This window comes from Manacus candei, unplaced genomic scaffold (genome assembly GCF_025592945.1).
Source record: "Manacus candei isolate 608988 ecotype Guabito, Panama unplaced genomic scaffold, ASM2559294v1 h1tg000060l, whole genome shotgun sequence".
NCBI lineage: Eukaryota > Metazoa > Chordata > Aves > Passeriformes > Pipridae > Manacus > Manacus candei.
Window position 1 is genome coordinate 6,271,865 of NW_026138108.1, and position 25,571 is coordinate 6,297,435.

General features: G+C 39.9%; 1 protein-coding gene across 11 annotated transcripts; it reads left to right on the plus strand.

The window, feature by feature from the left end:
• The first annotated feature begins 66 nt into the window (after positions 1-66).
• On the plus strand, positions 67-24,398 carry HPS5 (HPS5 biogenesis of lysosomal organelles complex 2 subunit 2). 11 transcript variants are annotated; one of them, XM_051804378.1, is made up of 23 exons: positions 67-174; positions 1,397-1,566; positions 1,985-2,095; positions 2,912-2,976; positions 3,604-3,796; positions 5,284-5,421; positions 6,500-6,711; positions 7,055-7,126; positions 7,360-7,448; positions 8,418-8,596; positions 8,834-8,992; positions 10,120-10,279; positions 12,267-12,384; positions 14,098-14,244; positions 14,791-14,865; positions 15,373-15,980; positions 17,344-17,467; positions 17,664-17,819; positions 18,296-18,415; positions 18,741-18,854; positions 19,180-19,286; positions 19,949-20,234; positions 20,688-24,398. In XM_051804378.1, exons 2-23 carry the CDS (start codon positions 1,459-1,461, stop codon positions 20,746-20,748), a joined length of 3,402 nt encoding a protein of 1,133 aa, XP_051660338.1. In that variant the 5' UTR covers positions 67-174; positions 1,397-1,458; the 3' UTR covers positions 20,749-24,398. The 11 variants fall into 11 exon arrangements, 9 of the variants coding, with proteins under 9 accessions (XP_051660338.1, XP_051660335.1, XP_051660336.1 ...); XM_051804375.1 differs by lacking the exon at positions 67-174 and adding an exon at positions 185-661; XM_051804376.1 differs by lacking the exon at positions 67-174 and adding an exon at positions 185-651.
• Positions 24,399-25,571: the final 1,173 nt, after the last annotated feature.

Genomic DNA, 25,571 nt, shown 5'->3' on the forward strand with positions numbered 1-25,571 from the left:
CGTCTTCCTCCTCCTCCCCCTCCTCCTCCTCCCGCGCGCTCCGGGTGACGCAGCGCCGAGCGGGCGCGCGCCCCTGCCCCGCCCCGCCCTCCCGCGCGTCACGTGACTGCGGAGCCTGGAGGTGGCGGCGGGAGCGGCATCGGGAGAGGGAACTGGAGAGGGAGAGAGAGAGCGGTGAGGGACCGGGAGAGAGAGAGCGGTGAGGGACCGGGAGAGAGCGGACCGCGGGTGAGGGACCGGACCAGGGGCGAGCAGTGCTTCCTGGCTGAACGTCTCCCCGGGCCGGCGCCGCCCCGCGCGTTACAGGGTCAGGGGGTCTGTGCCGCGGCCCCGTCGGGGCTCTCGGCTCCCACCCCTGCCCTGCCTGCGGTTCCCGGAGGAGCTGGGGGGTTCCCTCAGCTTTTGCGGTGCTTCGCCTCGCTCCGTGTGTCGGAGAGAAAGTGACGCCGTGTCGTGGTTCAACTCCAGCCGGCAACTCGTGGCCACTCAGCCCTCCCCAGCAGCGGAGTAGGGGAGATAATCGGGAGGGTAAAAGTGACAATTAAGGCTTTTAAGACGTCTTGAGAATTTTGAAGAAGTAACTTTCAATTTCTCTGGCTAAATGCGTCTGTTCCCTTTTCCTAGTTCCTGGTGAGAACGTTCACTTTTCTTGTAAGGAAACGTAAGGTTCCACATGACCGGCTTTTCTGGGAGGGAGTTACTTAATTTGTGGGACTGCACACTAAACGCTACTTAGAAATTCAGGGGCTTGAGTATGCGGTGTAACAAGTTTGGGGTTTTGTTAAGCAACGCACAACTTAAAAGCTCAACAAGAGATTCTTTTAAAGTATGTACCCTTTATAAAGAATATATGAGGTTGCAGCTTTGATAGGTGTTTAGTCACCAGTTTTCACTCTGCATTACCTCTCCTGTGGGATGGAAAAGAGGGACCATGGAGAGAATAGTTTATAGTTTTATCAAAATGCACAAATGCAGGTAATTCTAAATTTGGTATTACTTGAGGATAATACTTATTAAATTTAGTTTTGAGGGAGAAGATGATGTAGGTGTAAAATGCAAATGCTGAATGTTTTCCTTGAGAAAATTAGTTTCAAATCAAGGGTACATGCTGTGAGGGGAAGTGTGTTTTTCTATAAAACACGACTTTTTCCATAGTTAGGCAGAACTTGTTTCACTGGTGGATATAAATACAATTTCAGTATTTTGAAGATGGGTATCTGAAATGAACAAAAACTTCTCATAAATGAAGCAGAAATCTAATTTTGCAGCCCTTGGGCCTTTTTGGCAAACTGAAACCTGATAATTTTTGAGTGGGAAAACATTGTATTTCTTTAAATACAGAAAACCAGATATAATACTATAAAAATTAACTAATCAAGAACTTAATTTTTGGCAGGTACAGCTAAAAACTGAAGTTGTAACATACTCATGAGTGAGCAGCACTAGTCGTGTATATCAATGGCCTCTGTGCCAGTAATTCCAGACTCTTACAACCATGTGTTGGCAGAGTTGGAATGTTTGGATCCATTGCTTTCTGCACTCAGGCTGGATTCCAGTCGTCTGAAGGTGAGTTTGTGGTGTTTGCTGTTTTGTTTGGGTTGGGTTTTTTAATTCAAAATAACCTTATTTTGTTAATTATTTGATTAAACCATAGGATTCATCTCATTGTTTTTCGGGGTGTGCATTCTAGCTTATGGGAGGGAACACTTTCTAAGAAAGAGTGAAGACAAAGGATCCTGTTACTCTGTGGTTTTCTGATGCAGCTGTGGGGTACATGACACAGCCTGACATGGTTGCTGCCTTACACTGTTTGCTCCAGTTGCAGAGTGTGCTGTTCTAATATCTCTGCTGCCAGTGTTTCAGGAGGGGTGCACACAGCTGGCAAACAATGAAGCCTTTAAAAAATTAATAATGCAAGAAAAAAAATACTGTGATTAGAACTTACCAGCAGCCAGGTTGTGCATTATGATTTTTATTCCTTCAGTGCACGTGTATAGATGTGTCGAAGAGATGGCTGGCTCTGGGTAGTTCGGGAGGAGGACTGAACCTTATCCAGAAAGATGGTTGGAAGCAAAGACTCTTTCTCACTCATAAGGTAAGAGTAAAGAATGCTAAATGAAGATTTATGAAAATGGGGCTGGGAAAGAGACATTATTTCAAGTTAATCTTTATTAAGAGGAATCTTCAGCTTGCTAATTGTGCAAATAAGGTGAAGTTTTGGACTGCTGTGTTTAAAATAGGCTGCGGTTCTGGAGTGTATTCCCAGAGTGTGTGGTGTAATAGATTTCATTAGGTGTGAAAGAAATTACCTAAGACATTTGTTTTTCAAATGCTTATTTTTAATAGCAGCAACAAAGTCACCTGAATACTTAAGAATCAGAAGAAAACTTTGAACATGAAACCAGAAAAACTCACGTGTAGATAACTCCCAATGTTTGAATGTCCAAACCACGATATACCAGGATAAGTGAAGAAAAGATAGGCTGACTTGCTTTTGCTGGAAGAGATGATGGAACAGGGATTGCTGCTTCTACAGTAGATGCTGTTTCCTGGGAGCCACTGGTGCTTCCAGTGTAACATGAATGCAGACATTTTTTTAAGGTTGGGAGCATCTCAGTTCTGGCAAAACAAATCCCAAAGGTGCAAGGACAGGAGACTGATGCTTCTGTGTTTTACAAATTGGAGAATGCACTGCAGTTATTGCACTTGATGTTCCCATGTTGTTGGCTGCTGCATCCTTTTGGAGTAAGCTCAGTGCTTGCAAACAAAACCCAGACCAAAAAAACCCAACCACATCACAAGAGAGTGGTGGCATCTGCTGGTTTATGTCTTAAAGATAATTAAGTTGCATAGTGGTAAAGGCAGTATAGGAGCAGCTTTTACCTGTGCTCACTCCCATACCTCCTTTCAGGAAGGTGCCATTTCCCGGGTGGCCTGTTGTTTGCATGATGAAGACTATGTTGCTGTTGCCACCAGGTGAGTGATGCACCTGCAAACTTGAGTGCTGGATAAATATTTTTAAGTAGCTTCTGAGTTTCAGACTTGGATGCCTGCTGAGAACTGGGAGGGGCCAGGGAATTAAGTGGTAGAGGGCCCTACAGAATGATTTCTCTGCACAGACAGTTTACTTAATTTTTTTTTTTTCCTGGAATAATTGTTCCAGAGTAAGTATTATTTCTGTAACGGAACATTTATGGGAGAGCTCATACATGTGAAGTTATGATGATAAATGTCTCTCTGAGACCTTTCAGCATCAAAAGAAGCATCTTCATTAACTTGGCAGAGAGACATTGGTAGTTAATGCCACTTACATTGCTTAAAATCCATTTGAACTTAAGTATTTTTTCTCATCCTCACTGGCAATTCTAGTAAATGTGAGATTAGCCTTCCAAAGCTGCTGAAGCATTGTAATGCAATGAAGGACACTTCTTCAGAATTAAGTGTGAGACGCTTCTTGAAAGCATGCAGCCTCCAACAGAGCCAGCCCTGAGGTGTGCTGCTTCCCTTGGGTTTTCTGTTTCTTTGGAAAAATGCAACTTTATCACTGATAAGTCATTAGAAGACTTATTCTCAAATTGCACTTTCTTTTTTAAATTGTTGTAGCCAAGGTCTTGTAGTAGTCTGGGAGCTGAATCAGGAACGTCGTGGGAAGCCAGAACGGATTTATGTTTCCTCTGAGCATAAGGGCAGAAAAGTCACAGCTCTGTGTTGGGATACTGCTGCCCTGCGAGTTTTTGTAGGAGATCATGTGGGAAAAGTATCAGCCATCAAGATTAACACATCGAAGCAAGGGAAGGTAAAATGTTGCATACTTTGATTGAGATTAATCCACAGGATGTGATGTGTGGAATCTTTTTGTTTATTTTAGTAAAGTAGAACTGGGCAGGACTTGCCAGCTGATGTTCTGGTAGCTTTAACTATTGGGATGAAGAACTAGTCTCTTGAGACAACAGTAGAAATCCTGACCCATGAACTTGCCCCACTCTCCTTCTGTTTTAGTAATGCAACAGGAAAATGCTTTCAAGTGTTCAGAATTAAAAACTGGATGAGCTGCTGCTTCTTGTAATTTACAAGTATCCAAGTCTTGGTGTTTCTGAGCCTGTTGGATTCCTTAGAGTCCAGCTGCAGGTTCAGCTGTTTGTTTTAGTCCTCAGCTCAGCTGTTGGTCTGAGAAAGGGCAGTCCCAGACTCTGATTTTGCTTGGCTTTGTCTGGATACTCTCATTCTTGAAGATATGGATTAGATAAAACAAATGGTGGGTGGACATCAAGCCCACATCCATTACATTTTGTGCAAAGGGCAAACACGTTAATGATAGCAGCCTGATTTCTAGCCCTTGAGTGTTCTTTAGGTTTTTTACCGCTACTGGGTCCTTTCCTTCTCATTTTAGTCTGTAAAGAGGAGCAGAACCTAGAAATCATTGTGCTCTTTCAGGTCCTTTCTAGCCCTCGTGGAAGATTTTGATAGAAAATTGACTTAAAAGTAGCAATACTGTTCATTGTATTTACAGAAAGAGGGAAAAAAATCAGCTGTGAAAAGAGAGAAGGGGAGAGGAGAGAAGGGCAAGGCCCACAGAAATGTGTCTGGTCATGCCTGTTAAAGGAATGGCATTGTTGATTCTCTCCTGTAATTCACTTTGTCACATTCCTAACAAGGACAACAACTTTCAGCTGGCAAAAATGGCAAATGGCTTCTAGAAAACTTGAGTGCAGTTCCCAGTAGTTTCTTATTTGTAAGAAGTTTGAGAGTGTTTACCACCCATGCAAACTGGGACAGTTGTGTGATAAATAGCATTGGGGTAATTTGCTGCAGGGTAATATAGAAGGTGAGTTTAATATAAACAACCTAAATCCAATAGAAGTTGGGTTTTTTGTATCAATTAAGCCCTCAGGTCTGTTTCCATAAAACTGTTTGCTGGCTCGAAGTACATATGGGAAGAATTGGAGAAAAAGCATAAAACCTAGAATAGCAAGAATAAAAAAATCTTTCCTTATGTTACAGAAAAAAACACTGTAAAGAAATGTCAGGATGCTACAGGAATATGATTTTTTTTTCTTAAGTCTTCAGTAAAGGTTTTGGGAAAAGAAGGATTTAGAGTTTTGTGCTTCTGAGTATTGAAGCCTTGTTTTGTAAAGGACAGAGCAGAAAGGAAGTGCTTATGCTGTGAATTCATAGCATACATGATTCTTTTCTGAATTCTGCAATTTTAACTGAATGAAATAGTCTTTACTTTGAACTGAAGACCAGTATGTGTTCTTTCTTTTTTTTTCTTTTTAACTTTAGGCTGCTGCTACTTTTGTCATGTTTCCTGTTCAGATTATAACCACTGTAGATTCTCGGGTTGTTCAGCTTGATTATTTGGATGGAAGACTGCTCATATCTTCACTTACGCGCACTTATTTGTGTGATACTGAGAGGCAAGTTGTATTTTATTTGTGAAATACTGGACTTTACAGAGTCACATACAATTTCTGAAATGACATCTGGAAATTATCCAGTCCAGTTTTCCTGCTCAAAGCAGAGTCAGGTAGGGTGAATTTTGTGGGACTATATCTGGTTAGGTTTTGAGGTTGGAAACTGCACAAGCTCCGTGGGCAACCTTTGCCAGCATTTCACCACCCTCACAATAACAGAGAATGGGAAAAAAAGAGAATCCTCTTACGCTGAAATGAGATTTCCTGGATTTCCATTTTTGCCTGTTGCCTGTTGTCCGTTCACTGGGCATCACTGAGAGCAGCCTGGCTCTGTCTCCTTTACTTCCCCATCAGGTATTTGTACATATGGGATCAGATGAGTTCCCTCTGACCAGCCCAGCTCTCCCAGCCTCTTACAAGGCAGGTGCTGCATCCCGTAGTCGGCTTTGTGGCCCATTGCTGGGCTTGCTCCAGTGCATTGCTGTCTCTTGTACTGGTGAGCCAGCTGGCCTCTGCTGGTGTCTAGGGTTATTCCTTCCCAAGGGCAGGACACTGCATTCCTTGATGTCTGTTTACTTAGCCCATGCTCCCTCAGTTTGTCTGTGGAGATGTTGGCAGGGGCAGTGTCAAAAGCCTTAGTCAAGTAAAGATAAACAACATCCACTGCTCTCCTCTAATCTGTCAAGCCAGTTGTTCTGTTGTACAGGGCTATTAACATGATTTCCCTTTTATAAATTCATACTGACTATTCATAATCACCATCTTATCTTTCATGTAATTGGAAATGGTTTCTGGGAACATTTGCATCATTACTTTCCCATCACCAGGTTGACTGACTGGTTCTGCTGAAAAAAACCCACCTTTGTAGTCTAAGCATTCATTTAAACTAATGAATATTTCTGCACCCTGTCTTGTACAGACTTCATGCAGACTTTATAATAGTCATTACAGATATTTTTTTTTTTAAGCACCAAAAGCAATTCAACAACTGGGACTTAATAGTTTTGCTCTTGAAGAAAAACATAAAATTAATTAGAACCTTTTTTAATGCTGCCTTAACAAGTATGTTGTTTTTCCGCAGAGAGAAGTTTTGGAAAATTGGTAATAAAGAGAGAGATGGAGAATTTGGAGCGTGTTTCTTCCCTGTTGGAAAAAACAGTGGGAATCAGCAGCCATTAATATACTGTGCTCGACCTGGCTCAAGGATGTGGGAGGTGAACTTTGATGGGGAAGTGCAAAGCACACATCAGTTCAAGCAGCTACTCTCATCACCACCTCTTCCTGTGGTTACTCTCAGGTAGAAACATGAGTGTTATCACAGATAAACTTGCTTGGGACTTCCAGATGAACTGGAAAGAACTGCATTAATGCTGAGAAAATTAAAGTCCTACTGCAGTCAAATGTTAATCCTACTTGTCATCTTAATACATTCTTCTTTAATAACTGAAGCCAGTAGGTGAGTTATCAAAAATGCCAAAACATTGATTCTGCAGGTGTGTCTGTGTGACCCCAGTGAATGCTGCTGTCCTAAGAGTGTATTTGTTTAAACGAGCCATGTATTTACAGGGTTAAGAATATTGTACAAAGGAACTGATGTTATTGTAGTTATGCTTGTAATGAATAATGATTTTACTTTACAGGCAGGATCCTCATTACACTGGTTCCAGCTGCTCTCCACAATCTTTATCTTTCCCCAAACTGCTGTATTTGACGTGAGTATTTGACAACATAGCTTCCTATGATAAAGTAGACTTTAAAAAATTGTATAATTTCCTAATTTATATTACTGGCTTTGGCTTCTTTTGTGAGAATTGTCCAAGTGCCATGCTAAACAACTGTCTCACTTTTTGCTTGCTGTACTTAAGCCAATGCCATCCCTGCATATTTTATTTTTTTTAATTTTACCACAATCAACTTGCTCCATTAACATCTGCTTTGCTTGCAGTGAGCACTGTGTGGTGACCTGGACAGAAAGAGGCATTTATATTTTTCTTCCCCAAAGCGTTCAAGTCTTACTTTGGAGTGAAGTGAAAGGTAAATGTTACAAAACTGCTCTGTAATATTGTCTGTTACACTGGTCACTTTTGAAGTCCTTGTCTAGCGTGGAGCCTTTTCAAGCTCACTTTCTGCAGCTGGATTGCAGAACATTTATCAGAAAACTTTCCTTGTTATCTCAGGTATATCCTTGAATATTAACCCTTTCCCTGCCTCTTCCAGCCAACCCCTCCCTCCGTATTTCTGAGAACATGCTTGTTGAGAAACAAAATGTGATGTAGAGTGAACCTGAAAATACAGTAATTGAAATACAAGTGATTAACTTCCAGTATCTTTTCCTCTTTTCTCTTTATTCAGGTTCATCGTCAGGTGTCCCGTGAAGGATAATCTGACCGCTGAAAGCTTAAAACCTGTTTTTTATTAACATCTGTCTAAATTGCATCCAGGGAATATATTTATTTGGCAAATGAGTGAACCCTCATAAACGGTTGTGTATATGGTTATAAGCACAGTCCTACAGCAGTCAGTCTGTATCAGTCAGTCTTTTCCTTCCCTGTCTCTCCCTCCGTTTTGGTGTTAAGTCTCCAATGCCTTTGTCATGGAGTGTTTGCATACAGCATAACTATTGCATTTGAAAAGTGCTCAAAGTGGTTTTCTACCAATAGATGTTTTCCTTGTGTTTCAAAGCTAACAATGATGTATTTCTCATCTTTATCAGGCTTTAGTTTTTTGCCTCCCGTCTGAGCAAAAGGAAACTTTTTGGTAACTTCAGTGTACTTTTTGAATGTTTTCTAGACATGCAACTCTGGAAAGTTTTGATACTTTGGATGCTAGGTCAGCACTGTTCAGTGTTTGTTTTCCCCATGCCACTCGTGCTATGGTGTATTAGGCTTTTGCACTCATTTGCAGTCAGATGAAAAATACACTTTCACCTTCTTTCAGGAACAGAAAGGAATGTTGGCTAACAATTTCAGTCGTTTAGATATTTCTGTGCATCTGGTTTTGCAGATATTCAGGATATTGCAGTTTACAAGAGTGAGTTGTTCTGTCTGCATACAAATGGAAAAGTTGTGCACCTCTCCCTTCTGCTGGTCGACCGCTGCGTAGAGCGTCTGATGAGAAGAGGGTTTTGGACCCTTGCTGCCAGGGTCTCTTGTCTCTTCCAAAATTCAATTATTTCTTGCAGAGTAAGTAAACATCTCTATGTAAATGTTCAGTGCAACTTCACTGTCTTTCTGTCCCCCTTCCATTAAGTTTCATGGGTTATGGAGAATCATTTTGTTGGAGTTTTTAAAAAGTCATCTAAATGTTATACTTTTAGGTTGAATATTAGCCTGCACATATGGCACTTTTTGCTTTTTCATATGTGCTTTTCATATGTGTATTAGAAATAATAATGCTTCTGTTTCACTGTGTACTTCTAGGCAAGAAAAAATTTGCCTCTAGACAAGCTAGAGCACTTGAAGTCTCAGCTGGATGCCTCAACCCAACAAGATCTCACTATGCAACTGGAAGAACTGATTTCCAAGTTGGAACCTCTAGATTCCGCATGCAGCAGTAGAAGAAGCAGTATTTCATCTCATGTATGTGTATTGGTAGGGCTAAAAATGTTGTCTACAGGTTTTATCTTTATGGCTTAAAATCACCATGTTGTTCTCTTTGAAGATGAGGCTTTCATTTTTACCATGTCTACTAGAGCTTATAGTGCTACCTTCTAAAATTAGGTGGGAAATACCATTACTTGCATTCTGTAAGCTCTCAGACATCTGCCTCTTTTCAGTATTATTTTGGGGCTAGTGGTTGAGATGCAAAAAAAGATTGGTATGAAGGGGGCTTTCTCCACAGCTGAGTTTAGTGTCTTAACATGCTTCAGTGAAGATCATCTTGGTTGTAACTGTAGTTTTATGTGGGGAAAACTGAATATCTGAATGCTTAGAACTATCTTAGCCCTATTGAAAAAATTATCTTACTTTATGAAACTTAAGCAGAAAGTTCTAAGGAAAAAAGTCAAAACATATTTCTAATACTCTTACACAGCGTATTTGTAATATTCGTTTACATGTACAGCTGCTTTGTACTGTCTTGGCTTCCCAGCAGCTTTTCAAAAAAAGGGAAATACTTCCTAGTTAATACAGTATCAGCTGCTGCTTTTGCTTTAAAAATGTTTAAAAAGTGAAGTTTAAAAAGCCAAGGAATGTAAATACCATCTTGATGTGATATTTTTAAATTAGCTGATGGGAAAGTAAATTCCGTAGGCTGACCATGAGCAAAAGAATGTGAGTGTGTCCTGGAACTGGACAGTTCTGCAGGGTCTGTAATTGTGCTATCTGGGTGTGGCTAACCAGCAAAAAGAACACGGACTCTTGGGCATGCAGGCAAGAAGGGGTGAAGTGACTGTCTCAGCTGCAGGACTAAAGCTGAGATGGTTTTTGCCTTGTACTGAGCACACCAGTTCTTTCACAGGCTGCCTTCCTAAAAGCAATTGCAGCATCCACATCTTTTTCAAGTCACTGAACTGCACTCTTCTTGGCATCTGTGTCTTTTTCCATTCTGGATATGTAAAAAATACATTGTTAAGGATTTTGCAGACACTGAATCATGAAGTGCTGTGATGCTACTTGTGTGGGTATGGTTGGATGAGTTCATTGCAAGATGTTAACACGGAAGTACAACTCACACAGTGTCTTAACTCCTCTGCCTTGTCTGACAGGAAAGCTTCAGTGTCTTGGACTCCGGAATATACCGTGTTATCAGTCGGAGAGGCAGTCAGTCAGATGAAGATTCATGTTCTCTCCACAGTCAAACGTTCTCAGAAGATGAGAGACTTAAAGAATTTCCTGCACACCAGGAAGATGAGCAAGTAGACCTTGGTACTGTTTCTTAATGAAAATATGGGGTTTGGATGTGATTTTTATTTGTTCTATGAGAATTCAATTGGGTTGGCTCTGTGCTCTTATTTTCCACTATCAAGTTATTCATTATTAAGTCCTCTAATTTGACCAATGGGAACAGTCACCCCACCTTCCAGTCAAAATCCTTCTTGAAACATTGGGCTGAAAAGCTGACTCCACAGAAATCCAAGCTTAAAAGCAAACAAAGCAGAAGGTCCAGAGGACTTTTACCAGGCTAGGAATTCACTCCAGCTTCCCCCCCTTCCATATGTAATTCAGCATTAATGCTAAGATTCCTTCAGCTGTCTATGCTAGTGTTAATTGAGCTTCAAAGAAGATTTGTTTGCAGCTGATATCCTTCCATAATATTTGTCCCAGGAAAGAATTTCTTAGTCTTGACTCTGGCTTTATATTTCTTCAGGGAAAGCAATAGGCTTCTGATAAGTGTTCTTAACTTGCTGACAGGGTTTCGTTTGTACAGGGGATCATCTCTTACACATGCAAACATTAGTGTAACCCATCCAGGGAGCTTTTTTTATTTCCTACAAATGTCTGTCACTGGACTAAAGCTGGAGTGAGAGTAAAGAGTTCTCTCTTCTGACTGGGATTGGGAGGGGGTGCAGAAATTTAGGATGATGAGGAGCTGGCTTAGTTCCACATATGGTAGGCAGACTTTCCAATTAAAAGGCTGCTTTTTAGCTTTTGCAGAGAGTAGATGGCAGTGGAGGATGGAGAGAATTTGGATGCTTTGTGGCAAAAATACACAGCGGGTAGGGAGAATATAGAAATTGGTATTTATTCCCCTACTTGTCATTAGTGTTTTCCTGCTGACTAAGCTACACAGTTTGTAGCACTTAGGTTTACATGTGCCTCTTTACCTACATCACCAGACAAACAAGTGAGAAAACCTGGGAATGTATAATTTCCGATATTAAAACTTGCAAATGAAGGGACTTAGTTTTTGACTGTCAGAAGATAGAAAAGTTCTGTGTGTTCCACAAGAGATAACAAATTGTGGATGATTTCCAAGTAGAGATGTTTTAGATGCTTATTGAAACACATGTACTTGATTTGGTATTTTAAAGAAATGGACTTAGTGTTTTCCCCGCTTGCATTGACGCAAGAAGTCATAAGTTTTTAGGTTTCTAGTCTGCATAAAGAACAAAAGCAGCTTTATTTGCAAGCAATTGTAAAATCAGTTTTGACCTTTAGCCACTGTCAAGAGGGACTGTGGATTCTGATGGTAGGATTTCCGTAACAGCACAGTGTCTTTTCCTCTCAACACCGTGGTTACTGCTGACTGTTGCAAAATGCAGTGTCATCCTTGCTTAAAATGGTCATTTTTTTATTTACACCACTGAGATACAGTGTGTGTTTGTACCAGGAAATGATTAAAAAACACATCGTAGATGCTGTTAGGGATATAAGAGTGAAGAGGAAATAGTGGTTCTGTATTTCCTCTGATTCTTATCAAAAGGCAGAGAGCTGTGGACTCACTTTATATTTTTAAGTCCATTCAAATAAGAGGGTGATTTATGCCTTAACCATGGCATATGTGTCTCTCTCTGTTCATATGTGATTTAGATTTTGGAAATCATGCAACGTGAATTGGTATATGCCACAATACTTAATTTTCCTATATGTATAAATGTCAGTGGATTATATCTAGATTTTGTCCCTTAAATGGACTGTAAGTCTAGTTTTAGAAGATATTTTTCATACAGTTGTTGATTATAATTTGTCTTGCTACAGAGCCAAAACAATCTTAATAAAGTAGACTTACTAGGTTCAAAGTCAGCAGTAAAATGACCCTTGAAACCTGGCTCCCCACATTCTGGAATATTAAGTAGAAAAGTATTGCATGCAGATTATCCATTAATGAATTAGTTCCTTGCAGTTCATTTCACTGTTCCATTTTTTGCTAGGCCACTGTTTCATGACTTTTTATTTCAATTCCATTTGTTAGACAACGTATGTCATGCATCAGTGGTGGTTGAGGCTGACCGGAATGAGACATTTCTCCCATTCAGTATTCCTTTGTCATTTCGTTCCCCATCTCCTCTCGTCCAAGCTGTCAAAGAAAGGTAAAGCATGCAGCAGGTTCATTCATCCATTGCATCTTTCCCTTTTCTGTCCTCTGAATTTTTAACATTTTGTGGTTTAGTTCATGTTCTGCTGTGCAAACACGTAACACTGGACATGCAGTCAGATTTGCCAGGCAATTTAAATCTTGCATCTTGGCTCTGATGAAGATTCACAGTGCTGCTGTTGACTTCAGTGGAGCCAAGATTTAAACCTCGGTTTTTAAGTAGTTAATAATTGTTAAATATCTAAGAATGTTTTACATTATCCTGTAAACTGTGGCTGTGGGTTGTATTCAAAGGAAACTTACTGAATACTTCTTTTTGGGATCTTGCTTTCCTGGGACTTAGATTTCTAAAGAATGAGTGAAGACTCCCTATGTTGCTTGCGGGCAAACATTAAAATATTCAAATCTGTTAGATATTGCTAAAACACACTTGCAAAGTAGTCTATAATTTCTCCCATGCACTCTTCAGTGAATCTAATCAATTCCCCAGATATTTAAGGGATAATGGTAGATTATACCTGCTACAAGTAAATCTGGTAGTGTCCCTTTCATGCAGAAATCAATTTGCTATGTTAAAACTCACAAAAATGGGAGGTGTGTACATATATAAAGGATATGGTGTTAAATACATAATTTTGATCGAAGTGCTGTATGTTAATTACTGAGCTAAAATGTCTCAGATCACCACAGTGGTGATCTAAAAAATTGCATAGTCCTCTCTTGATCACTTTGGTATGTGAATTGTATCCTGAAACAAAAATTGGTAGCTGATATCAACAGTGTGAAGATTTCAGAATAACTATCACAAATACATGCAATGTTTTGAATTCTTTCCAAACCGTAAGCAGTTTTTAGGACTTCACTAGTAATAAGTGTTTCTACTTATAATGACAACTAAGTTTTCGAGTATTCACTGCATTCAATTTATAATTAAATAAACTAGTATCATATTTACAGTTAATTTTTAAAAATTCACCTTTAATCCTTTTAGACATTAAGGTCCAGTTGTTTTGCTACCTTTGAATCCTTTCTGTCTTCTGCAGCAACCTTTGGCTTTTGCTATACCATGTTATAGTAAAAGATGCCTTTTTTTTTTTTTTTTTTTTGATGCTTTCAAACTAGTTCTGGACCAGAAAGCAGGAAGCTAATTTTTGTGTTCAAATCTTGATGAGATAGTTCTCTTCATGGCAGTGGTAGAAATAATTGTGTTCTGGTATGTTCATTGAGCTTTCTCTTCAATAAAATACCTAAAGGGTTGGAACTGGATGATGTGAAAAGGACATTTTTTATGAGCTTTGTAATCTGAAGAATTAATTTTAAGTATTGTAAAATGGTTTCTTACCACCAAGAGGGACATAATTTCCTAATGGTGCTTTCTGTTTATAAGCTTTAAAGTTCAGTGAAGTCAGTCTGCATTTATTGACATACAAATACATGTCAAAATGTATACACTAATCTTAGTACATGAGCCTGTTTCTCCAGCTGAAAAAATACTTCAGAGCTGAAAGCATGAATCATGACTAAAATATGAATTTTGAGCAGATTCTTAATGAGATTTATTCCTATTGGACATCACTGCTTTCATCCTTTTTTCAAGAGTTCTTCAGATTATAAAGTTTTCTGAAATGATGATTTGAATGAACAGAAAGTGCTTGGTTTGTTCGCCTTTGAACTTCCAGTTTTAAATGTTTGAACTTCTGATTCCCAGTGTTTCCAGCTTTGTACGCAAAACTACGGAGAAGATAGGCACACTTCATATAAGTCCTGATACTAAAGGAAGACAAGAAGCCAAGGATGATGAGCAGCTGCCAGAGCTGACTGCTAATCTGGTAGCATCTCCCCAGGAAGAGAAAGAGTGAGTGCAAAATCGCGTTTTCTTAGCAATTGCATTTGCTGAATGTCCCGGGGATAGCAACCTAGGGAAAAACTATTTCAAGCAGGATGAGGAACTCAGCATTAGATTTTTTGAGCTGCCTTCATTACTATGGTGGGTTTCACTGGTTCTCCCTGACTCTTTTCCTAGAAGTTGATGAGTCAGTGAACACTGCTGAGTGTTGAATCATGCAGTCTGCACAGTGCTGCAATGACTCAAGAACATGAACATAGTGTATTCTCATAGAACAGATCTGTGATGCTCATTGGACATGAGTCCATCAGTTCGTTTCCTGTCCTTTCTGAGTGGCGAGTAAGCACTTTTAGCTCTCTGAAAGCATATTTCCTGTTGTTCTTCATGCTTACTTTATCCATAATTTCTGTTGAGTTGTTCCTTCTTTAGAAATTAAAGCTTTGTATTTAATAAAGAAATTAATGTGGAAATAATGAGGAAATTTGTGAGGAAGTCCTCACTTAAATTATTAAAGATAATACTTCAGATAAGACTGAAATGATTGTGTTTTTCTAGGTTAGAACCACAGAGCTGCCAGCTTCCTGAGGAGGACCGTCTAAGAGATCTCAAGGCTGCAACAGCAGAAGCTTTGTAAGCAGGAAAACTTTTTAGAGTATAGATATATTAGGCTTTGGTAGAAAAAATTACCGTTTTTTTAAAATTCTGGATTTTTTCATTCATTACATGCATGTTAGAGTAATGCTCTAAATGTCTATTAACATAACCTGAAAGGATCTAATATGATGAATGATTTGATTCTTCTTTTTAAAACTAAGCAAAACCCACTAAAAGCTTATTTAGGTACTCTAGCATTATTATTCTTTTGTCCTAACTACAAGCACAGTTTAAAAAAATCAAAGCCACCCAACAAAAATCCATTCTGAAGGAAGTCTTGGGGAACTCAAAATGTACTGAGATCAAACGCAGACAGCAATAAGTAGCCTAAATTCTGTTTGATGCACTCAAACCCCAAAAATAGCAACCACTGACACTAATCAAGTGCAGGAGTATACTTTGGGTTACACGGAGTGCTTATGATGCTTCACTTGCGGCATTTTACTACTGTTAAACATGGAAAACCTCTTTTTTATGCTGCAGAGCCAAACTCCAGGATCCCCAGATTTTATTAGAACCTCAGTGTATGAGAAGGGTTTTACAGGAATGGCTTGTCTATCTGGAAGAAAAATTCAGCAGCAAAGACCATTCTCCTTTGTCCTCTAAGAAAAGCAAGGCTGTGTGTGCTGAAGAACAGAGGGCAGTCGTGGAGGAAAACCTGCGACTGGGTCCAGCTGACGGAGACCCAGTGGACAAGGAACAGAGTAGTGTTGTGGAAGGCTGCATTGAAAAGGGAAATACTGATGAAACTTGTGTAAGCAAAACCATGTGTGAAAATAGTACTGATTTGAGGGGACCTTTGGACTGCGGCTTTCAAGTGTCTCCCCTGTGTGTCTTAGAACCGGATGTTCAGAAAGATCTCGTGGACTTGACAACACTGTGTTTTGAGCTGCGTGTCTTTCCTTGGGGAAGTGGTGATGCTGAGGAGGGCTCTGATGGAAGTCTGCCACTGGCAGCTGTGTGGACCTTGGCTTGTAGGTTTATGCGAAGATACTTCTTTCTTTTGGATTTGAAAAGAGTAAAGCAGTGTATTATAACCACATATGCAACCAGTCCTAATGTATGGGAAACGTACATCGCAGGGTTGAAAGGTAACTAATGAAAATTGTATTACTTCTTAATCTGAAAGTAAGACTGGGAGAAAAAACAAAAAAAGCTTGAAGACACCCAAATTTGTGTCTGCAAATACTCCTTCTGCAGGTGTGCAGAAGGTGGGTGTGTAGTGTGGGAGGGGGAGGATGGTTGGTGTGTGGGAGTGTTTGTTCTGGTTTTGGGTTGTTTGGTTGATTGTTTTTCCCCCCAAGACTAATTTAGGAAGAACTGCTGGCTCCTTGGAGAGGCTGTTCTCCTCTGCCCCTACTTTGCAATTTTGAAATTTTTAGTTTGTGTGGAGCTTGTTGATTGAACTCTAGAGTGATCACAGCCTAGATCTATTTACAAACAAATATACCTGCTTCAAAGAGCAAAAGCATCTTAATTAGAATCATGTCTGTAAAAACAAGGCAAAAGTGAGGGGAGGGTCTTCATCATTTGCACTGAAAGATTGAACTTGTAGAGGAATGTGGTTAATGTGAAACAAAACTGAATGGAGTGAATGGTTTCATGCAAATGAGTGGCTTGTGATCACTTCAGACTTCCTTGTTCCACAGAAATACTTTCTGATCTTTTTGATGCCTGTTTAATCTTATTGAACCAGAGCTTCATGATTATATTGGAAACCAGAACTTTTCTGTTCTCTGCATTCAGCCTCTGCTGTATATATTTAAGAGTGCATTAAAGTCTTGGTATTGATTTGGCTCCAACAGGGAGTATTTAAACAACAGAATCTTGCTTTGAGGGTTAGTATCTTGGTATTCGGGTTTCTGGGAATCTCTTCACTGTTTGGATTCTGAGAGCCTTAGAAGTGAAAGTAATGTATGCATTCCCAGTTGTCCTTAGTTGGACTGCACTTGTGCCTGTGGATTAATATCTGCATTTCATCAGGATTGAGGTTTGTGTTGAATTCTGTGTTCTATTAAGTCAGTGTTCAAGCTGCAGTTTTTATTTATTAATAGGAGAAAATTGTAATATGTGAGAACTGATGCAGATCTGTATTGTATTCAGCAAGACATCCATCCTGCTGTGGGCTATCTTTTCTCACATGAGAGGAAAGATTACCTCCTCAGAAGTCTAAAGAAGAGGAAAATACATCAAGAGTGTTATTCCATGCCTTAATTGTATCAAGAATTACCAAATTGCTTTATAACTGTAATTTGTTGCAAGCACAGATCAGTGATGTTGATTTCTGTAAATGAACAAGTAGGATCTGCTCACTTGTTACTACTGTTAGTTGGAGAGTTCCATGAAGGCAATGATAGCTGTTGTTCAGTGTAAGGACAAAAAGGGGGGGGGTGTATGTGTTAAGGAAAAAAACCCTTGCCCATATCTTGTAACTTGTGCACTGATTTATTTCAGAACTAACTTGTCACAGTCCAGTGGCTTTAGCAATGGAGAGTGAAGATATGTTGAAAGTACTGAAGCTGCTACATGACCTGGGGCCATGGGATGACAGCCCACTGTTACTGGTACATGCTCAAAGGTTTGTACCCAAATCTTCTCTTCCTCAGAGTGGTTAACTTGCAAACAGGAATCGGTTCACTTAACATTTCATGAAGATTTCTGGGAATCTCTAAGAGAGATCACCTTTCAGTACTGTCTTGAACTTGCAAGACATCTTGGAAAAGTGATTATTTTGCTGTTTGGTTCTGAAAATAGTTTTTATCCTCTCTTTCCAGGCTTTATGAAAAATTTGGGGAAACGGCTCTTCGGCCCTTGATCAAATTCTACCCCTCTATTTTGCCTTCTGATATTAAACAGCTTTGCAGGAATGATCCAGCTCACTTCTTAGCATATTTAGATAGTCTGGTGAAATCAAAGCCAGAGGATAAAAGGTAAAGGGAATACAGAATCTTTTTTGTTGTCTGCTCTCTTCATCATGTAATTGTGTGGGTTTTTTTGGTTTTGGCTGTTGGTTTTTTTTTTAGTGTTTCTTTATCTGTCTACTTGATGTTCTTTAGCATTAGGTTCGAGTTAATTTACCAGTTTTAGTTGGTATCAGATTGGAGTTTTTGTTAGATTAGATTCTAGTTTTCAAAGGATTTTCCTAAGCAATACTTTTAATGAAACTGACTTTTTGTTCCTGTCTGCAGTTTAATATACCAATGTTAGACACCATTTTAAAAAAAAAAAATAAACTTGATGGTTTTTTGTGGTCCCCTCAGTTTGCAGAAACATAAACCATTTTACGCCTCTCTGTATTTAATTTTACATCTTTTTTGTTGTTGTTGTTGTTTGTCCATACACACTCTGCTTCTCCATATCTGGTATATTTAAAACTGGTAGGACTTTTTCTGTGTGCTTTTTCTAGGCCGTCTCTCCTTAGATCTCTTCTGCAGCCCGAATCTCTGCGGTTGGATTGGTTGTGCTTGGCAGTTTCTCATGATGCTCCACAAAGAGCAAATACTGTGGATGCAGAAGGAAATCCCAGGTAAGGTGGGTTTCACCCAAGGTCCTGAGTGCAACAGAAAGCTTTAAGAGATTTGCAGTCTTTTGGCTTAGATTTTGTATGACAAAATATGAAAATTCCCTGTACCCCTAAGATGGACAAAATATTCAGATGTCACTGTCTCCTTGGAGCATGTTGCAGATTTCAGCAGAGGAGACAACCAGAGGGTTGAATAACTTATCTATAAGCTTTTCAGAGTGACTGCACATGGTGTTTCATTCATTTTTCCTCCTCTCTTTTCATATACCTGCCATAATGTTCTGAAGAAAATCAGTAGTGCTTTAAAACTGAATTTCTCATCTTCTAGGCCACGATCACATTTGTTTACTTGGGGCTACAGCCAGCTCATTCTGCTTTTGATTAAACTCCCAGCTGATTTTGCTACAAAAGAGAAGATGGCTCACATCTGTAAGTTACACGGGTAAGGAGAAGACTTGGTTGTTCTTGATGCTTGGTAAGTTGGTATTCTGACTCCAAAAAGATACAAATGAAAGTGACCTGTCTGCTTCTTAATTTGACAGTGTTTATTTAAAAACCTTTCATTTTTTGAGAATGAATATTGAGTGTCCAGTTTAATGTACTAAACACCCCTTCTGGTTGAGAGGTATTCACCATGTCCCCACTCTATTTCTGGCATTCAAGAAATGTAGTTGCTCCTATCTTTACTTAAATGAGCATGTAGTTGTTCTTGACTTTGGTTTAAACTGAGTATTTGATTCCTGGAAATCTTTACTCTCTTATTCAAGATTTTGGCCTGGATATCTTTTTCTCTGTCTGGAGCTGGATAGAAGAATAGAAGCCTTTACTAATATTGCTCATTTGGATGATTTGAGCCTGTTGAATGGAGAAGATGGTTAGTGATTCTTAAGCTGTATAAATATACTTGTAATATAGGAACTGCCTGTGTATAATGATTTGCCCACAAAGCTGAGTTGAAATTGTATTTTTTTGTTTAGGTAGCCCTAACTATATTTGAATGGGTGTTACAGTCCTGTATTCACAAAGCACAGTCACTGTGCTTTGTGAAATCAGTTGTGCTAGAAAATGCTAATAAGTTCAAGAATATAGAGTTGTGTATCAGTTGGGAGTAAAAGGCAAACTTGTTGTTGTAGATAGAAGAATAGCAAGCCTTCCTGCACAGCACAAAACTCCCACACTACATGTGCAGGCACCCAAAGTTAGGGTGAGCAAAGCATTGCATTACAGGGCAGAACTTAGAAGAAAATTCCCTGTACCCCTAAGATGGACAAATCTTTGACTCTTGACTTAATCCAAAGCCTTAAATACTGAATTATTGTGAAGCTTTGTGTGTTCACCACTAAATCTTTACACTGGGTCAGTCAAAGCAGTACATATCTGTGCACAATTTGCTTGTCGATAATGCTTGGTTTTCTTAAATCTTCCCAGAGTAAACCAGAATATTTAACCTCCCTTTTACAACAGATATAGTTAAAATAGCAGGCTTAGAGTAATCCTTGGTTTACAAATAACATAACAAACTCATTTTACATCTAGGTTGCATTCCAGAGACCATAGAAGAGTGGAAGTTTCTTCTGCATCTTGCACAAAACCACAGCACAGCCTTGCACCACCATGGCCAACAGAACGGGAATGCCGTCAGCAATGGTGGCACGAGCTGCCCAGACTGCATCACTGTGGAAAATGTGGCTCTACTGCTGGCCAGGGCCATCGGCCCCAATCGTGCTTTGCCTCTCTTGCAGGAGTGTGGCTTGACACCGGAGTTGTCTGAGAGATTTACTGGTGTCTGTGAGATACTGAGAATTGCTGAGAAGAGGCAGAGGTAAGAGATGTGTCAGCAGAAGATCCACACTATTTGTTTTGGATCTCCTCTGTGCTTTAAACTTTCTTTTCAGTTAACAAGAACATGAAGTGCTTCACATTTTTGCCTTGGATTTTAGGCTGAGGTGAAAGCTTTCCTATTATTTAAGAACTATGTGTTTTGCAGTGTAGGCATTTTAAAATTGGAAATAAGGAAACAGGAAATCAATCATACATTAAAGAATATGTAAAGGAGATTCTCTGAAGGAGATGTGTCCTGCTGAGTCCCGCACAGACTCTGATCTCACCTATTCCTTTCAGAGAAGGCATGCATAGTGATCAGGTTGCTACTTCTGAAATGCAGTCACATTTTTTACAAACTTTTCTTTAAAAAGCAAACCAAAACCGTTGTTCTTTCTGTTGTTAGCTTTTTTTACTGTTTAACCTTTATTTTTCTCCTTTGTTTTAATTGCAGAGCGCTGATTCAGTCTATGTTGGAAAGGTGTGACCGGTTTTTGTGGTCTCAGCAAGCATAGTAAACAACTTTGGAAAACTCTGGGAATGTTTTTTAATGTAATGATTGTAAATTAAAGTGCCTCTTAAACTTCACAGGCCCTTAAGGAAACAAACTCCTGTCTAAAAGTTCAGTTATATTGAGCAAGTCTTCATCTGGCAGGTATCTGACCAGGAACTCTTGACAGTTCTTCTTTATTCCTTTGGAGATGAGTTTTGAACTGTAGAACTTAAATTAAAACAATACAGTATTTATCTTGAAATTGAGGTCACAGATTTCCAAGACAAAAATTCCTGAATTTATTTTCTGAGTCTATGACTTAAGTGTTTAGGGATAGGAGCCCCTAAGTATTAAATTATGGTATATAAAATTTTTTTGTTTCTTTGTTTGCAAACATGAGAAACCATTCCTGGGAAATATCTAAGCCCATACTTGTTTAGCTTTCCTGTAAATTGCATTGACCTTTACTGTTGCTGTAGAAGTGTTTGTTACGGTAGCCTTTGGTTTTTTTCTCCCTCTTAAATTATACAGATAGATCTATTTGAAATACATTAATTGAGCCAAGTCTTAAAATGGGAGGGAAATACTTTTCGTAGTCAATTAATGGTTAAAAGTGCTGATGAACAGAAAAACTTGTTAAATGAGCTCACTGTTAAACTACAAGCACAATATTTCTATATTCCCCATATCTGTTTGTGCAGTATGACTACAGACATCAGTTGTGATATTCCAACAAACCTCAGACCAGTGGAATTAGAATCAGAGTCATTTAAGTTGGAAAAGACCCTAAAGATCCAACTGTTAGCCTAACACTGCCAAGTTCACCACTAAACCATGTCCGTAAGTGCCACATCTACACAACCTTTAAATGCCTCCACAGGGATGGTGATTGAACCTGGCAGTCTGTTCCAGTACCTGACAACCCTTTTGGTGCAGAAATGTTTCCTGATATCCAAACGAAATGTCTTCTGGTGCAATTTGAGGCCATTTCCTCTTGTCCTATCACTTTTTACTAGGGAAAAAGGAACTTACCCCCACCTGGCTACAGCCTCGTTTCAGATAGTCACAGAGAGTGATGAGGTCTTCTCTGAGCCTCCTTTTCTCCAGGCCGAACAACTCCACCTCCCTCAACTACTCTTTATAGGACTTGTGCTCCAAATCCTTCATCAGCTCTGTTGCCCTTCTCTGGCCTTGCTCCAGCACCTCAGTGTTTTTCTTGTAGTGAGGGGCCCAGAACTGGTCACAGCACTCGAGGTGTGACCTCACCAGGGCCGAGTACAGGGGGACAATCAGTGCCCTAGTCCTGCTGGCCACACTGTTCCTGATACAGTCCAGGATGCTGATGCCTTAAATGGCTGGAAAGAACCCTCTGCCACTCCTTTTTGAGTATTAGAAAGCAAAGCCAGTCTTTATTTACAGCATCCTGGGTGTGTAGGAATCGTTTCCACAGTACACACACCGAGTTAGAGAGGTGCTATAGTTTTATACTATTATATCTAACATTACAACATCTGTTTCTCCCGCTTCCCAAAACCGTCCATCCCATCAGATCTCCCTCGTCCTACCTTAGGCACCATTCCTGATGATGACCCTTTATCTTCATCTTGTCTTTCTCTTCCTCATCTTGTTCCTTGGTCTTTGGCACAGTAGCATGCCATCTGGAATAGTTTCAAGGCTTCTGAACAGCTTTGACTCGTTTATATCAAGCAATGTGCTTGTTACATCTGTTTTCTGAGTACATTTTCTACAGATAAAATGTTCTTTCCCTTGTTACAATCTTTGTCCATTGGAATTCTTGGCAAGAAATATTAAACAACATTTTTAGAAGTCTTGTACAAAGGTACTAACAGGCCAAAGGCACTAGCAAACCATACCAAAAGTGCTAAAAAGCTATACTAAAATCCATATAATATGTATTTTAAGGCATCGATGCCATTGGCCTGGGCACACTGCTGGCTCATGTTCAGCTGGGTGTCAACTGGCATCCCCAGGTCCGTTGCTGCCAGGCAGCTTTCTGGCTGCTCTGTATGCAGCCTGTAGTGCCATGTGGGGTTGTTGTGACCCAAGGGCAGGACCCAGCACTTGGCCTTGTTGAACCTCATCCAGTTGGCCTCAACCCATCGATCCAGCCTGTCCAGATCCCTCTGCAGAGCCTTCCTGCCCTCCAGCTGATCAACACTCCCACCCAACTTGTTGTCATCTGCAAACTGACTGAGGGTACCCTTGATCCCCTTGTCCAGGTCATTGATAAAGACATTAAATAGGACTGACTCCAGTACTGAGCCCTGGGGAACACCACTTGGGACTGGCCACCAGCTGGATTTAACTCCATTTCCTGCCACTCTCTGGGCCCAACCATCCAGCCAATTTTTTGTCCAGTGAACAGTGCACCTGTCCAAACCATGAACAGCCAATTTTTCCAGGAGAACACTGTGGGAAACTGTGTCAAAAGGTTTTACTGAAGTCCAGGTCAACTTTGGTAATTCAACAATTAATTCTGACATTTTGGAAAATGAGAGGACCACGTGTCTTCTTTTAATATTTTTAAAAGCTGAAGGTTTAGATGAGTATTTTTAGATGGATGCTGTCAAGAAGGAAGTCTTTTTACATACCTGGTAGAATATGAAGATTAATAAAATTACTTGGATTTTATATCTCATTTACAGAACTATGCCTTGTACCAGCACTCTGCATTTAATGCATCTTTGAATAAGTTTCTTTTTAGGCTTCTAGTTTTGACTCTCATCACTGCCAGACTCACATTTTTAGCAGAGGGCAAACGGCATCTGGTCAGTATTTGATTTTCACAAATGTCATTTAAGGAAAAAGTTAATACATTCATTGGAACTAAATTTTATTAAAATTGATAATATTGTTATGAAAGTATTTCTTTATAAAACATCTTTATAATGCTTTTCATCAAAATAGGAGTTAGTAATACAGCTTTCAGCTTTTTGAGAGATGCAGTCTGATTATTCCATCTTGATGTCAATAAAGACTTCAGTGTGGAGGGTAGGTTACTTCACTAGAAAAAGTTACAGGGAGCCAATTAGTGTCAGGTTTTCATCCATTAATAGTGTTGCTTGTGAAAAGCCAATTCAGAACTATTTCTCATAAAGAAACCTTTAAATCTTTTGGAGTTTAGACTCTGACACTGGAAATAGAAGGATCTGTGCCATCAGAAACACCCCATGCTCTTACAGTAAGACTTGGAATGGAAGCACCTGCCAGATGCTATTGGTGACTGTTCTCCTCCCTGCCAGGTGAGGTGCTGCTGTCTCAGTGCCTGTCCTGTTTACTTAACAACAGTTCATACAGCTGTAGCTGAGTGCTCCTGTTGCCTTCCTTGGAGGAATTTCTGGCTTTCTGAGAATGTACCTGGCTTATCTATGTAATGGTTCCATTTGCTCCTTGTATTTTGTGTACACATCAGTCTCTTGCTTACTTCTGTGGAGGTTTTATACACTTGGTTAACTTTGAGTATGGGTTGGGCTTTTCTGGTTTTTTTACAATAAATGAATACTTTCTGGTCAGAGCCTTTTTTAGTGTCAGAGTGGTCATATAGGTAACATAAGGGGAAGTGTTTGTTCAGATTTCATGTGTAAAGTGAACTTGTGTTGATGATTTCAACTAACTCAGCTGTCAATAAAGAGTAAGAGTTTACTTTCCAAAGAAGAGTTGGAAAATCACTGTTTCCTATTCTGGATGAGTTTGTTTTCATCTCAGAGGGGTAAGGTGAAGGGACTGAAATAAAATGGTCTTCTGTTCAGAAGCTGCAGCTGCAGAGAGCAAGGCTCTCATGCTGAAGCTGTGGCCCCTAAACCAGCTCCTGTCAGACAGCTGTGCACACACCACTGATGGCTTGAGCCAGTCTGCACTGGAGCAGATGAGCTGCAGCTCATCCTTGGCTTTTGTGGGTCACTGATGGTGGAAGAAGGCCTTAAAAAGCAGAGGTGAATAAAGGGGGCTTTGCCTGGAGCAGCTTTAAATAGAAACTGTGGTGGTGGTGTTTGTTTTCTTTTTTTTGAAAGAAAAAAGCATCGTACCCTCCTCAAACATTATTTCATTATTAGAATCATCATCAAAACCTCTGGAGAAATAAATTTTATTTCAGATAAATATCTGCATTTTCTATCTGTTTCTTGAAAGGAGCCAAGTTTGCAGTTGTTCTACATGTCTATAAACCTGAGGTCAGTGCTAGTAAATATTCTATACAGGAGCATGGCAAAACTCCTGAGGTGCATCATTGCACATGTAAACTAAAATAATGTACTGTTCCTTCCCAGAATAACTGCATCTATGATTGTGCCTCAGCTGGGAATTCACCTTATCTGATTTCTCAATCTGACTTTCTCAGATTGCAAAATTGTGGAATGTTTGTAGAATGTAGCTTACATTTATAGATATTTAGAATTAAAGGGCAACCAGTGTGGGGTTGCTTTTTATCTTAATTACATCAGAATGTACAAACTCAGGAAACAGTCTCTGGGCACCCTTCAGTATGTTGTTTCCCCAGTGTGCACACACAGCCAGAGTTTTCTTGCTGGGCCAGAAAGAAATACTTTGTTCAGCCCCTTCTCCATGCTCAGAGGCAGCTTTGTCTGTTTCTGTTGCGCAAGCAGCTTGCAGCTTGTTTCTGTGAGCTAGGGGTTGTGACCTGGAGTGCAGTCCAAGAGGATACGGGAAAGCAGAGCTCTGGCTATTCCCTGCTGGAGCACAAAGCTAGAGCTTTATCTTGGTTACCATAGGGAGCTCCCACATTGTTGTCACTACTGCTGTCCTTGTTGGAGAGGAGTCCAGGGGATACACTGCCAGATCTTCTAAAGATCCCCTCCAGTACCTACC

Bases quoted from the DNA above. Each gene is read 5' to 3' on its own strand.
- HPS5 (XM_051804378.1), top strand. From the start codon at position 1,459: ATGGCCTCTGTGCCAGTAATTCCAGACTCTTACAACCATGTGTTGGCA. The intron at 2,977-3,603 runs GTGAGTGATGCA...AAATTGTTGTAG, and splicing joins TATGTTGCTGTTGCCACCAG to CCAAGGTCTTGTAGTAGTCT. The intron at 10,280-12,266 runs GTACTGTTTCTT...TCCATTTGTTAG, and splicing joins AGATGAGCAAGTAGACCTTG to ACAACGTATGTCATGCATCA.